This window comes from Papio anubis, chromosome 13 (genome assembly GCF_008728515.1).
Source record: "Papio anubis isolate 15944 chromosome 13, Panubis1.0, whole genome shotgun sequence".
Taxonomy (NCBI): Eukaryota; Metazoa; Chordata; class Mammalia; order Primates; family Cercopithecidae; genus Papio; species Papio anubis.
The window spans coordinates 63,005,584-63,020,450 of NC_044988.1; the positions used below are offsets into that span (position 1 = coordinate 63,005,584).

Consider the following 14,867-nt stretch of genomic DNA (forward strand, 5'->3'; position numbering starts at 1 on the left):
ACATCAAGTACAGAGATTTCCAAGCCCAAAGAGTATCCTAAAATTGAGAATGTATTGCAAACAAATTTTTTTATTTTATTTCAAGTATCTTTGTTTAAAATGAATACAGCTCTCCATTCAAAATTATAACAAGTACAAATGAACAAGAGGTGATTTAGCAGCTCAGTGAGAAAAGAGCCTTAACTCGGTATAGGTGAACAGTATGAGGTGGCTGCCAAAAAATAAACTGGTGGGCCAGGTGTGGTGGCTCACGCCTGTAATCCCAGCACTTAGGGAGGCCGAAGCAGGTGGATCTCCTGAGGTCAGGAGTTCAAGACAAGCTTGGCCAACATGGTGAAACCCTGTCTCTACTAAAAATGCAAAAATTAGCCAGGTGTGGTGGTGCACACCTGTAGTTCCAGCTACTCAGGAGGCTGAGGCAGAAGAATTGCTTGAACCCAGGAGGCAAAGGTTGCAGTGAGCCAAGATCACGCCATTGCACTCCAGCCTAGGCAACAGGGCAAGACTCTGTCTCAAAAGAAAAACAAAACAACAAACACACACACACACACACACACACACTGACGTAATCTGAGCCTATGTGGAAAGAAGTTCAGAGTCAGAGGAGGGAGGCAGGTCGGCTCATTTGTACCCTGCACCAGCTCTCCTGGAAAAAGCTAATCATAACTGGGCACCACAAACTGAAACCCACTCAGGCGAACATGATCTTAGTGGGTAGAACTGAGAAAGGCAGGGGATGAACCCATGAAGGAATGGGTCCTGGAGAGAAGCAGATTTGAAGGATGCAGATGGTGACGTTTGGCAGATGGGCCAATGAGGTCAGTGTGGTCTCAAGGACAGGGCTAAGATGAAATGTGAACACTATGGAGAGGCAGATTTATGCTCAATAGGACCAAACATAACTGGTTACCAGGAAAGGCAGTGGAGCTGTATTAAGCATGTGACAGAAATGCTGATTTCGGGGTGGGGTGACTTCAGTCCTCTTGAGACCTGAGATGCCAATAAACAGTTAAGCACATTCTGTGCATACCCGGTGCTAAGCCCAGGTGAGCCAGGAGGAGAAGATTCATGACTGTAAGAACCCACATAAACCCAAAGTTTTGGCCTCAAAATCGAGAACTTTAATTTTTTTAGTTCACAGGTGGGCTCTTGGGCGCTTGCCTCTAGAACCTGATGTTGCGCGCCCTCTGCTGGTTATCCCTAACATTGCGCTCTCATCCCAAGGCAGGAAATCACCCCTCTGAACCCTTTTGGTGCTGGTCAGCCATAGGTTCAGAACACGCAGGGAGACACCAGCGAATATCACGGAGTTAGATCCCGGAGTGTTCAGTTAGTTCAGTATAGGATCAGAACTGAATCTGAAGATGAATTCAAGTTTTTTGTTTGTTTGGTTTTTTGAGACGGAGTCTCGCTCTGTCACCCAGGCTGGAGTGCAGTGGCGCCATCTCAGCTCACTGCAAGCTCCACCTCCCGGGTTCACGCCATTCTCCTGCCTCAGCCTCCCGAGTTAGCTGGGACTACAGGCGCCGCCACCTCCCCCGGCTAGTTTTTTTTTTTTGTATTTTTTTTAGTAGAGACGGGGTTTCACCGTGTTAGCCAGGATGGTCTCGATCTCCTGACCTCGTGATCCGCCCGTCTCGGCCTCCCAAAGTGCTGGGATTACAGGCTTGCGCCACCGCGCCCGGCCAAATTCAAGTATTTTTAATCAAAATTAGGGCTCAGCCAGGTCTAGGAGGAGGGTTTGGGCAGAGGCTGGACTTGGGGAACTGTTTCTACCAGGACAATAACCAGGTTGTGTCTCAGGCTGAGGTCAAAGTTGGGATTCAGCGTAGGACCAAAGTCTGGGCCTGGGTGTCAGCATGAAGCATGTATCAGGTGAGACGCTCAGAGTCTGATCACAGGAGAGAGGCCGTCTGCAGCCAAGGTGATGGGTCAATGTGGCATTCCTACGCCCAGGAGAAAGCATCAGGTAATGAGTACCGAGTCACTGGAGAACTCAAGAACAAACAGGGAGACTGCCCAGGGGAGAGGTATGAGGGACAGGGGACAGAAAGAGATAGTCACTCTTTTTTTTTTTTTTTTTTTTGAGAGGGAGTCTCGTCTCACTCTGTCAACCAGGCTGGAGTGCAGTGGCGCGATCTCGGATCACTGCAACCTCTGCCTCCTGGGTACAAGCGATTCTCTTGCCTCAGCCTCTTGAGTAGCTGAGATTACAGGTACGCGCCACAACACCTGGCTTTTTTTTTTTTTTTTTTTTTTTTTTTGTATTTTAGTAGAGATGGGGGGTAGTCACTAATTCGTAAGGCCCTCCCAACTTCAAGGATGGTGATGGCTAGGCCAAGGAGCCCCCTTTTCCTCAGTATTCTAGTATCCCATTATTCTAGTCTTGGTTTCCTGTAAAGCCCCCGCTTCTGCTCCCACACACACACTAGTACTACCACATACATATCATAGGTACAACTGGGGGAGAGAAGTGGCCCAAGGGCCAGTTCTGTCACTGCAGAGAGCTGGCAGTTGTGAGGGTAGTCTTCCTTCCCCACAGGATTCTCTGTTTCTACTGGCAACAGGGCCTGGCAGCCTCCCACACCCAGATCTTAGCAACCATGGGAACCCCTGGCAACCGCTACCATGGTGACAAGACAGGGAACTGAAAACAGGCTGGGGGCACTTCCTCTGCAGCCTTTGGGATGTGAGCAGGATAGGGGCTCCCTTCCCTATACAGTCTGGGAGGGAACATGTGCCTCTGTCTAAAACACCTCCTCACTGGCACCCACCCCCACCCCTGCCCACGGGTTCCGGTTCCCTCAGGGTGAGGAAATGAGGGACACCTAGGGTTATGACGTCTCCAAGGGGAGGGAGGGTGAGTGGGGGCGTTTGGCACTGGCATGATCGCAGATGCGTGCATACGCTGGCAGACATGGTGTCAATGTGTCAGCGGCCACATACCTCATCCACTCTTTGTCATGTAGACACATGCCCGCACAGTCATTTACTCACACATGTACACTGACCCAAAATCATATACCTACAACATATAACAGAATCAGGCACACCACCACACAAAAATAACTGCACAGATCCACTCACAAATCACATTACCAGTACCACACTATAAATAACTCCCAATCAGACTCACAGATTTACAGATGCACTCACACTCCCAGCATCTGTGAACATGTAGAGTAATGGTTAACTTGGTTGAGTTAACCAAGTTAACCATTGGTTGGGTATAAACTACATGCCCAGCTCAGAACTAAGTGCACTACCTGTGTTACCTTAATTAACCCTCTCAACAACCCCCTGAGGCACCAATCCCCATTTACAAAGGAGATGAGGTGCCAGTGTGGCGTGTAAGCTCACAAGGTGCATAGACTCCAGACCACACTGCCACGGTCCATGCCACACCGAGCACCACACACACTTGACACCCAGGACAATGGGACTGAGGGCAGGAACTGCGGACTAGGCAAACAGTGGAGTCCGTGCCACCAACACCTAAAGCCACAGTCCCGCACCCTCAAAGGTCCGAGCCTACACTTTAGCATTAGCAGGGGCCAGGTAAAGGCTGGTGACTAAACTCTCTGCCTCCGTGTTGGCACAGGGAAGGTTGGGGGAGGCAAAAGAGACAGAACTGGAATAGGAAGAAGGAGAGCCACCCACAGCCTGGGCCCCACAAGTCTGGAGGTGGGAGAGAGAGAGCCCCCAGATCTGAGGAGCCAGCAGTGGTGCAGGGCCCCTCACCCCACCTCACCCATCTCTGTGTCACACTAGTCCATCCCTCCTCCCTACCCTCCCCCTTCCTCACTCCTCCTCACCCCATCTCTGTGCCTCATCCTTTCGTTGCTCACCCCTTTCCTCATCCCCCACCCTGACTCCCCGCCCCTCCCCAGCCTTTCTTTCCTCTGCCCTCCTTACTCCCACCCTATCTCTCATCTGCCCCATGCCCCTCCCCTCCTCATCCCCCTCACCCCATCTCCCCATCCTCTCACCACTCCCTCTCCCTACCTCCCCTCCCTCAACCCCATTTCCCCAAATTCCTCATGCTCCTCATTCCCCCACATTCATCACCCATCTCTGCTCCCCTCCTGGCCCCCAACCCCACTTCCTCTCCATCCTCCTCTCACCCCAAGTCTCTTTCTTCCTTCACACCTCATGCCCCTTTACCCTTGGGAGCCCCATAGTGACTCCTGGCACGAAGACAGGTAGTGAAGAATCTGCAGAACTGACCCCAGGACCCTGGCCCCCTCCCTGCTCTGCTCTTGGCCCAGGTACTCAAGCCGCAGTTTCTAGCAAGACCTCATGGGTGTCCAAACTCTGTCTCTGGAAAATAGGAAAGAAAGAAGTAAAGGAGAGCTTCTGGCCTGACCCTTCCTTTATCGTCAGTCCCCCAGCACTCTTCCCCGACTTCACCCCCAAATTACTCCCTCCCCACCCCCGCTCCCTCGAGCACAGATGGGCCTGGGAGACAGTGACGTGGGCGCCAGGCACCGTGTCTGCTGGAGTGGCGGCTTCCGCCGGCGACCGCCTCCGCAGCCCCGCCTGCTCCCTGCATTGGGGACACTGGGGCTGAGATCTAATGACTTAATGGGGGGTGGGGGAGACTAGAGATTCTGAGGGTAAGGAAGGGGATCTTGGGGAGTGAGATGAAAGATTAAAGGGGAGATCTAGGATAGGAGATCGGGGGTGTAAAGAAAGAACCAAGAATAGGATAAAACGGATCACTGCGGGAAGGAAGACAGGAGATCATTGAGGGCCAAGAAGGAAAGGGCTAAAACACAGGCACTCCAGGGGGAAGCAGGATGAGAGACTGATTAGAAAGGGGACTGAAATGGGCACCGCGGGGTCGCTGAGGAGGGGCGCGAGGATGAGGGGCTGTACAGAGGGTGGGCGGGGGAGACTCCTGGAGGCGCCGGTCTGGGCAGAGCCATCCGTTTCCCTCAGGGAAGAGGTCCAGAGGGCTCTGAAACCCGGCATCCGTGGGGTCTGTTAGAGATTCCGTTAGGTCACGTCAGGCCACCGCGGGGTCAGGGTAAGGTAAAGCTAAATTAGGTCAGCTCGAGGTGGCTACACCGTTGGCTGAAAGGCGAGTAAGAAGCGCTGACCTTTTGGCCCCGGTCCAGGGACTACACCTCCCAGAGTGCACTGTTCTCTCCCCCTTGCCCCCAATGAAGAAAGAAAAGAATGCACGGCCGCACGGCCAACTGGTGGGTACAGTTTTCCTTTAAGGCTGCCTTTGACGTCGCAAGGGTTCCAGAAGGTTCTCCTGGGATTCGAGCAGTGGCCAGTACGTCCCACCTTCTCAACCCGGAGATTGGACTAATATAGTTGCCCCGGGCTCGGGTCTGAGTCTCAGGCACGAACCAATGAAATCAAAGGCCGAGTGGCGTTGCCGCCCTCTGTCTTTTTCACCAATGGCACGACAAGATGGCAAAGAGGCGTGGTTGAGTGATCCCAGAGGGCGCCAATCAGATCCATACCAATCACTGCCTGGAATGTGTGCGCGTGTGGCCGGGTGACAGGGGCGGAGGATGGGCGGCTATCACCAGGCCGCTTGTTGAAAATTGCCCAATCACAGCAGAGGCTGAACTGAGTGACGGGAAGGCGGTTCAATGGGCGGCGCGGAGGCGGAGCCGTGGGGGCGGGCTCCCGGTCCCGCTGTCGGCGGCCGGCGGGCAGGCGACTCCTGTCCCGGGTGGAGGCGGCGGAGCCGGAGCCGGGGGAGGGGGCAGCGGCTGTCTCACGGACCACGGCAGCGCCCGCAGCTCCTCACCGGTGAGGGCGCCGAGCCAGGACTCGGGGGTCCCGGGAGCGGGGCGTCGCGAAGCCAGGGCTCCTGGTGTTGGGGGGTTGGGACACTGAGGGCCCGTAGGCTCTGCTGCCGTGGGGGTGCGGGCCCTGGGGTCTGCAGGGTGCTCGGAGTCCTCGACCCGGGTTTGGCTGTTACAGGGGGCAGCCAGCGTCTGAGCCGGGGAGGGGAGGGGAGGGGAGGGGAGGGTCGGGTCGGACCGGACCAGATTGGGTTCTGTGGGACGGAGGCGTCTGTGAGCAGGCCAGTCAGCCAGAACGGGTGACATCACCGACCACCCTCCCCCGCCCGAGCCCCCTCCCCTCCTCTCCTCGCCGCGCCTTTTGTCCCGGCCGAGCTCCGCTCTGCCCCGCCCATCCGCGAGGGAGGAGACTCCCGTCAGTGACTTCATTGAGTAGGTTCTTGGGGATTGGGGTCGGGTCCTCCCCAGGGAGAGGCGACAGGAGCTCACTGCCTCTCGGGCCCTCACAATCACACCTGTCACAGGTACACACGCTGCCACTCACAAACACACGCTTGCACTCCCAGCCTCACTGACACGCTGCCATACAGCCGCTCACAGCCAGCCAGACACTGCTGCACCTGAGAGCAGGTGGCCACGGGTCCTCTCCCTTCACTCTCCACACCTGGGGATCAGGTCCGGCACCTGCTGCGCCAGACAGGCCTTGCTGGGCACGCGCCTCTGAGAGTCCGAGGAGGTGGCTTCCAGAGCTGCAGCACTTCAGGCCGGCTCCGGTGGAGCGATCAGAGGTGAGGGGCTTGGCTGGGCATGTTTAAGCGCACAGTGCTCTCCTGCCCACCCCCAGCAGCACCCCCACTACAGGCCCGAGGAGCTTTCCGGAGCTTCCCACACTCCTGGGGAGAAGACTTCTTAGCCAGCTTGATGTTTAAAATTCAGCTGGAGCCCTTAAAACTTCGAGCGTGGACGCTGAATGGGTTTGTAAAGTTTCGGTAAGTCCCTCCGGAGAAGGGCACTCATACCCATACCCAGTCAAACCCTCCACACGGCCATCCCTTCCATTTCCTTCCTGCTTCCTCCACCTCATCCTCATCCCCTCCGTGACATACAGGGACCCCTCTCCTGCCTCACCTACAATTTGAATGAATTGCACCCCTTATCATTCCTCTTATCTCAAACCCTTCAGGTATCCATTTTCCACAGACATTTCCTCCAATATTTCAACTCTCTACATTCCTCCCTTTCAACCCATCATTAACCCATTTTCCACCTCAGCCATTTCCACTTGTCACTCATCCCCCTCCATCAGTACATCATTTTCGGTATCAGCCATCTCCCCTCCCTGTACCTCAGCAGTCCCCCTTGCCATTTTCTCCCCATTTTTCCTTCCTGCCTCTACCTTAACATCCTCCTCATTCTTCTCCATCAAAGGCAGTGCCATGCCATGGGGCTCCTTTGTCATTCCAACACGTGGCCTGTGGGTAGGGGGGAAGGGAAGGAGGGAGGAAAGCAGAAGTAGAAAAAGGAGGCAGATCCTGAAAGAGCTTGCCCTGTATCTGTGGAGGCAAGAGATGTATGGGCCTAGAGCAGCTAGCAGGTGGGTACCAGGGAGGAAGCTGGCCGGGTGCGGAGGTAACGCAGGGACAGGAAAAGGAGGTGGGTGGTTGGTGAACTGTTCCACTGGCCCTCTGCCTGGAAGCTGCTGTAGTTCTCTGGGGGCACCCTCTTGGTGTGCTAGGGTTCCTTCCCAGTCCCAGGGAGAAGAAGGTGTGGGTTGAGGCAGAAATGGCAGACCACCCCCAGCTCCCTCTCAGACGGCTTTTGCTGCCATTTCTGAAAATGGCTGCTCCCCCCGCCCAGGGTGCTCTTTCTTCTCTGCCTCTCCCAATCCCCCCTCTACATCTCCCCCACAGACGTGATATGCTGGTGGGGGGTGATGGGGGAGTACCCGCCTTTGTTGAGCCTTTTCTTCGTCAGAGAAAGGTGACTCCCAGAACCATGAGTCAACCCAACCACCTGCAGCAGAGCCTATGGGGGCAGAAGTGAGGGCCATTGTCCCTGCCCACCTGGGGCCTTGGGCACCTCCCCCTTACCCGGTTACAGCCCTCACTCCTGCCAGGACACCCTGTACACCTCCCTTCTGTGAAGCAGTCAGAGGCAGAAAGGCAGGTCTCAGCTGTGGCTGCCAGCCTAGGACATTGCTAGAAAGACTCTGGTTCTCCTGGCTTTGGCAGGGGTTGGCCAAGTCTCAGAAGGGCTGAGAATGGTTTCTGGCCATTCCCCCAGAGAGCTCTAGCTACAGGAAAGTCCCCCTTCCCCTGATATCCACCACAGACACACCGATGGAGGGAGACTGGAATGGAAGAATTTGGGTTGTGCGTTTCTCTTAAAACAAATGCTCCTGCACCCACCTTAAAAGGGACTCAGAGGAATATGGATCTGACACTGGGCCAGATCCTAAACCGCAGGGCGGACTGGGGCGCGGGGTGGGGCTAGGAGAGTATTAAGGAAATGGTGGTTGGTTAGTGCCCAATTGTCTCCTAACAGCTGGGGTTTAAAAAGTCCTGTCCCCAGGATGCTTTTGTTCACTCACACTGGTGCTTAGGCGGCACAACCCTCACAGTTTTGTGTGTAGACGCTGGGAAATAAGGGAACCGTTGCCCTGGTTGGGGGAAGGACAGTATCGCACCCCCTGCTAATGAGGGAGTTGGAAACAGCAGTTTCCAAAGGCTGTGAGTCACCCTGTGATCTGAGTCACACGTGAGGCTTAGCATCTTCAGGGGGTGGGGGCGGGGAGGCCTGGGGTCTCCAATGGCAGAGAGGACTCCAGACACCCATTCCCTGACTCAGTCTGGCTGGCCAGGACAGCTGGCGGAAGACCCAGGCCTGTTCCCAGTCCTGGGCCACTGCCCCAGCTGCCCTCAGCCTGGGCACCATGCCTGAGGTGTGGCGTAGGAGACCACGATGCTCAGGTGACCTCACCCGTTACACTGACCTTCGCCAGCTCCTGTGTGTGGGTCGCTCAGTCCATGGTGCCACCTCACTCAGCAGGGCCTCTCTGAGGGGTCCTCAGACTGGCCCAAGGACCAGGGCCTCCGCCTAGCCCCAAGAGTGGGCCACAACCTTCATTTTCCTGCTGGGAAAACCCAGGAGGTGAGGACGGAATCACAGAATTCTAGAATGTCAGAGCCGGAAGAGATCATCTAGTCCAAACCTTTCATTTTACAGATGGGGGGGATACAGGCCCACAGAACAGGCATGACCTGCTGAAGGTTACCCAGGGAGTCATTTAGGGATTGCAAGATCATCAGGAACAGGGCTGGGGCAGAAGAGGAGAAGGCATCAAGTCTTGGCCCTGGGTTTCTTTCAGAAACAAGGAGACCAGTGCTGGTCCAGTGGCTGTGATGGGAAAAGATTATTACAAGATTCTTGGGATCCCATCCGGGGCTAATGAGGATGAGATCAAGAAAGCCTACCGGAAGATGGCCTTGAAGTACCACCCAGACAAGAATAAAGAACCCAACGCTGAGGAGAAGTTTAAGGAGATTGCAGAGGCCTATGATGTGCTGAGTGACCCCAAGAAACGGGGCCTGTATGACCAGTATGGGGAGGAAGGTAAGAGGGCAGCACTCTAGCCCAATCCCGGACCCCTCTGCTTGGTAGAGGTCCTGGGTGCACCAGTTTGTGTAGCAGGGAACTGGAGGCTGTGGAGGGGTGAGGGTGGCACGGGTTTCCAGCACTGCCACCCAGAGGAGACAGGAGCCCACCCACTACCCAGCTCAGCTCACCCTAGTTCTCCCCGCCTCTCTATGCTCCCTCCCTCCTTGGGTTCAGGCCTTAGAGAGGTCTGAAGCAAGAGCCAGAGGCCTTCCCCGCCCTTCTTTCCTTCCCAGCCTTATTAGTCCTGCCTGAAGTCTCTGCTGCTTCATTGGCTGATGGGGAAGGTTGGGGAGAGGGAGTGTGTGGCTCTCTGAGGACAGAGCATTTACATTCATCAGCATAAAAGTCTGGCCCTTAAGCAGCCTGGGAATTAACTACCAGAGCTCTGAGCAGAAATGGTTTTCCCCTTCTTTCCCCCAGTCCTGCCTGCTTCTGGCCAGCAGAACAGAGGTGGAGCTTTGCCTCCCAGAGGAAGTGGCAGGGATCCAAGGGTGGAAGGGGAACTGCTGCTGGCATCTTCCCCCTTCCCTGAGGTAGCTGGTGGCCATGGGGTGGGAGGCAGGAAAGGCCCAAATAAAGCCTCTGAGAGGGAGGCCCCTCCCAGCACATCCCACGGCCATGATGTAGCTGCTAATTCTGGGCCTGCCCCTCAGGGCTGCCTGCCACCCGCCAGCCACAGGCACCTGTCAGGCTATATTAAGAGACATTGTCACGCTGAGGACTCTCCTTCCTGGGAAGAACTGTCCTTCCTCCCCAACAGAATCCACCTTTCTTTCACATTCTCCTCCTCTTCACCCTCCCCATTCTATCCTCAAAACTAAATGGGTTAATCATATGTAGATAAGAAGGTTATTTTCTTCCCCTCCTCCTGGCCTTGTGTTCCATGCCCCTCTGTGCACCCTCGTCCTCCCAACTCCCTCTTCGTATTCTCCATGCTGCCGGTTCCTTCCATTCTTCCTGCCTACCTCCTAGACGTGCCAACTCCCAGATTCACCAGATACCGGCTGGCACCCCCAGTATTCTTGCAGCTAAGACATTTTTCTCTCTGGCATGGAGCAATGGGAGGGATAGGAGTGGGAAAGAGGGAAGCAGTGCAGACACCATGCCACCATGTGACCTGTCTTGGAATTGCACCCATTCCTCCATTCAGCCTCACCTTTGTTTAGAAAGAAGGCAGGAGCTGGGAGAGCTCCCCGGAGATACTTCACCCCTTCTGCCTAAGTGAAGGGGTCCAGACGCCAGGTTCTGATGCAGAACCCCATCCCAGGAGGACCCCTGAGGATGCGGCATGGCCTTAAGGGGACCTCCATGACCTGGGGAGGGAGAAGCAGCTTAGAAATGTTGGTTATATTTCTGTCCACCCTGCCCAATCCCCAGCAGCCATCTATTATAGAGCAGTTATACACACAGACTCCGTGTGCAGCTCCAGCAAGGGACAAGTTGCTCCCAGCTTGAAAGGGGGTAGCAGTGGAAGAACAGAAATCCCTATAGAGAGAATTACCCCTTCCCTTCATCATCGGTCCAGCCTCCCTCCCTCCCTCCCTCTCTCACCAAGCTCTGCCAGGCTGCTGACACTTGCTTGATAATCAGCCCCTCGATAGAAGGAAAGAAGAGATCCTAGGTCTTGGGGGAGGGGTGAAGAGGCAGCTGCCACAAGTCCCTGAACCGTCTGCCACTTGTCCTCTCTAGTGAAACTCAAATCTGCCCTTGTGGTTCCAGGAAATAAGAGGCTAATTTAGGCTCAGATCTCCATGATCAGTTGAAATTCTAGATAAATGGCCTCAAAGAGAAGGGTCTCTTTCCTAGCCTAGATCCCATCCATAGTCTCCATATTCCAGAGCAGTTTTCAGTGTGAACCCTCTCCCCCCATCCCCCACTACCGCCAGCACCTCCTCCTCTGCAAGAAAGCTGCCTCCAGGAATCTGAGCCCCTTAGGACCCGACAGAGAGAGCAGCTAAGGTCACCACCTGCCACGTGCCAGCCCATTCATGCATTTTGGTTGCTCAACATTAGGTGTGGGATATGGAGTTCGCTGTTGTATAACTCCAGGGAGCTCCATTCCCATTGTAGTCTATGTCTGTACAATGTGTGAATGACACTCCCTAAAGTTGTGTAACACCGAGCAGAGTGTGGGAACAAAGCATTTGAAATTTTTTTCTAGAAAAATATCTCTTCATCTCCAAGCTAATGAGCTTCCCCACTTTTTAAGGCCTCCTGATTTCCCATTTGAGCAGGAGTCAGGGAAAGAGGAAATATTGCTAGAAGCAGAGTGAAAGTGGTCTTCCTCCTGGGTTGCATCCCTACCCTATTTACGACTGTTCACTTACCAGCCCCCTCTGTGGTCACATCCTGTCTGATTGCCCCTTGTCCTGTATGTCTTTGGAGATAAGCAAAGATTTGGGAACCAGGTATGACTTGTAATGTGATACCAGGCTAGTCATTCAAAGCTTTTTGAGACACCTTTGGACCATGAGTATGTGGAAAAGATTACAGGACTGGAAGTCACATCCTCTAAGTCCTCTAGTCCTGGCTTTTCCACCTATTGGGTAAGCCAACCTCTTTGAATCTCAAGTTGTGCATTGTTATTAAATATATAATTAGGAATGGAAAATAATCTTGCCAGAAGCCTTTCTTACTCTATTAGCCTGGCCCGCTCTGTGGGATTTAAATGTTGCCTCTTTCTCTAGGCCTGTGAACTGGGAGCTAGAGGGCAGGGGGAAGACACTGGGGTGGGGCCAGGATGAGCCACACTGCCCCTAACTTCTCCTCCCCTCTAGGCCTGAAGACCGGCGGTGGCACATCAGGTGGCTCCAGTGGCTCCTTTCACTACACCTTTCATGGGGACCCCCATGCCACCTTTGCCTCCTTCTTTGGTGGCTCCAACCCCTTCGATATCTTCTTTGCCAGCAGCCGCTCCACTCGGCCCTTCAGTGGCTTTGACCCAGATGACATGGATGTGGATGAAGATGAGGACCCATTTGGTGCTTTCGGCCGTTTTGGCTTCAATGGGCTGAGTAGGGGTCCGAGGCGAGCGCCAGAACCACTGTACCCTCGGCGCAAGGTGCAGGATCCCCCAGTGGTGCATGAGCTGCGGGTGTCCCTGGAGGAGATCTACCATGGCTCCACCAAGCGCATGAAGATCACAAGGCGTCGCCTCAACCCTGATGGGCGAACTGTGCGCACCGAGGACAAGATCCTGCACATAGTCATCAAGCGCGGCTGGAAGGAAGGCACCAAGATCACCTTCCCCAAAGAGGGTGACGCCACACCTGACAACATCCCTGCTGACATCGTCTTTGTGCTCAAAGACAAGCCCCATGCACACTTCCGTCGAGATGGCACCAACGTGCTCTACAGTGCCCTGATCAGCCTCAAGGAGGTGGGGCCTAGTCAGGCTGTGTGTGTGTGTGCTGGGGAGATGGTGGGGACATTCCCCCTCTTCCTGCCAGCTGGCACATTCTTTCCCCACTCAATCTATTTCCTTCCTTCCCACTCACCTTGCCCCACCTTTTCCTCACTTTCTGCTTCGTCTTCCCCAGGCGCTGTGTGGCTGCACTGTGAACATTCCCACCATCGACGGCCGAGTGATCCCTTTGCCCTGCAATGATGTCATCAAACCAGGCACCGTGAAGAGACTCCGTGGGGAGGGCCTTCCCTTCCCCAAAGTGCCAACTCAGCGGGGAGACCTCATTGTTGAGTTCAAAGTTCGCTTCCCAGACAGATTAACACCACAGACAAGACAGATCCTTAAGCAGCACCTACCCTGTTCCTAGGCTCTGCCCCAGCCAGTCCAGAGCCTACCACAGCAATACCCCCAACACTCACTTCCACTCAATGTGCACCCAGCTTGATGTCCACTGGACACTGGCAACTTTTTTCTAAAATGCAAAAAAAAGCCACTGGTTTTCAGGAAAATGTTCCTGTCCCTGACCCTTTCAGAGCTGGGCTGCCTGGGGGGAGTGGGAGGGAGGTGGGGAGAGCTAGCCCAGGCCAGGGGTCAATGTTCATGTCACTAGCTTTGAATCCAGTTTCCACTGCAGTGGCTGGAGAGTGACCTGAGTGCTACTTGAAGATATGTAGAGATTCCTTATCCATGCCTGTACATAGCATGTCCTTCTCCCCTCAGCTTTGCTAATACCAGTCCCCTCCCTTCCCTTTGGCTTCCTGCTGTTGGGGGCAGAAGAGAATAGAAAGGACATTGCTTTCTCAGCCCCACCCCCAGGTCCACAGTGTCCGAGGTTATGGCACACATATTCATGCACAAGAAGCACTCACCTAGAGCTGTCTGTGCCTCTCTGGGAGAGAGGAGAGGGGATAAGAAGGGAAGGTTCACAACCTGTGAACAGGGACTTGAGCACGAGACACTTTTCATCTGGAGCAGGGTGGTGAGCTCCTCAGCAGCCTCCACAACAGCTGCCCTGCCTACACCCGCAGAGCTGGAGGTTCTATCCTCCCTGCTGCTCTCAGGAGTGTTCAAGGGTGGAGGGCAGGGAATGGGGCCTGAGGTATTAAGGCTAAGAGGTTGGGGGCAGGGCCCATGTCCCAGCCTTCATTAGGAAGGGAAAGGGCTTTGGGGTCAGGTGGCAGCTATTCCCCACCAAGAGATTCAGGGTCACAGGTTTTTCCCCACACCTCTGAACTCAGGGCCTAGCCACCCCCAAACTTCCAAATCCCACTTTTGTGATATGTGAAGCTACTTATTTCTTACCCTTGGAGGCTGTGTGGGGAATTTCCAGCCCTTTCATGCCTGTGTGATCCCGCCCCACCCCCACAGTTGTATAAAGGTCATAGTGAAGGAGCTGGGGGAAGGCTGCTTCAGCCAGATCCTGGGGTGGGGTCTTTAGGTTTTCTCACTTTGACAAGCCCCTGAATGTTTTTATAGTAGTTTTTTTGTATTTTTTTGTAATGACAGTATTATGTAAAAAATAAAGTATTTTAAAAATATGGCATCTGAGCAGGAGCAACAAACCAGGGATGGGGGTGGGTGAGGAGGGCCACTGTCACCCTCCCTCCCGGGCTCTGGTCACCGTTGAGAAGCCCAAGCAGGCCCTCAGTATAAGCTGAAGCTGACCCCTGCCTTCCTCTAAGCCTCCTGGGATTTCTAAAACATATGCTCCAAGCACAGCACAGACAGAAAGTACCACCCAGCTATTAGAGGAAACATCTATTTGGGAAGGAAAAATATCCCTGCTCATGAGAGACAGAGACCATTGTCTTCAGATGCTCTAGCATGAAAACAAATATATTTTCTCTTCTTGTCTAAATTTTCTCTGAGTCAGATAAATTTTCCTTCTAGGAGAAAATTTATCTTCTAGGAGGGGATGGAGGACTTTTTTTTTTTTTTTTTTTTGAGATGGAGTCTTGCTCTGTCGCCCAGGCTGGAGTGCAGTGATGTGATCTTGGTTCATTGCAGCCTCCATCTCCTAGGTTCAAGCGATTCTC

The 14,867-nt window shown here is 54.2% G+C and overlaps 1 protein-coding gene across 4 annotated transcripts; it reads left to right on the top strand.

Annotated features, from left to right (window-relative positions):
- Positions 1-5,312: 5,312 nt before the first annotated feature.
- Positions 5,313-14,372, top strand: DNAJB5 (DnaJ heat shock protein family (Hsp40) member B5). 4 transcript variants are annotated; one of them, XM_009188589.3, is made up of 5 exons: positions 5,313-5,772; positions 6,616-6,757; positions 9,136-9,380; positions 12,203-12,804; positions 12,965-14,372. In XM_009188589.3, exons 1-5 carry the CDS (start codon positions 5,610-5,612, stop codon positions 13,196-13,198), a joined length of 1,386 nt encoding a protein of 461 aa, XP_009186853.1. In that variant the 5' UTR covers positions 5,313-5,609; the 3' UTR covers positions 13,199-14,372. The 4 variants fall into 4 exon arrangements, with proteins under 4 accessions (XP_009186853.1, XP_009186854.1, XP_021783105.1 ...); XM_021927413.2 differs by having other exon boundaries at positions 5,691-5,772; positions 6,444-6,757; positions 12,965-14,369; XM_009188591.4 differs by lacking the exon at positions 6,616-6,757 and adding an exon at positions 6,444-6,556 and having other exon boundaries at positions 5,691-5,772; positions 12,965-14,369.
- Positions 14,373-14,867: the final 495 nt, after the last annotated feature.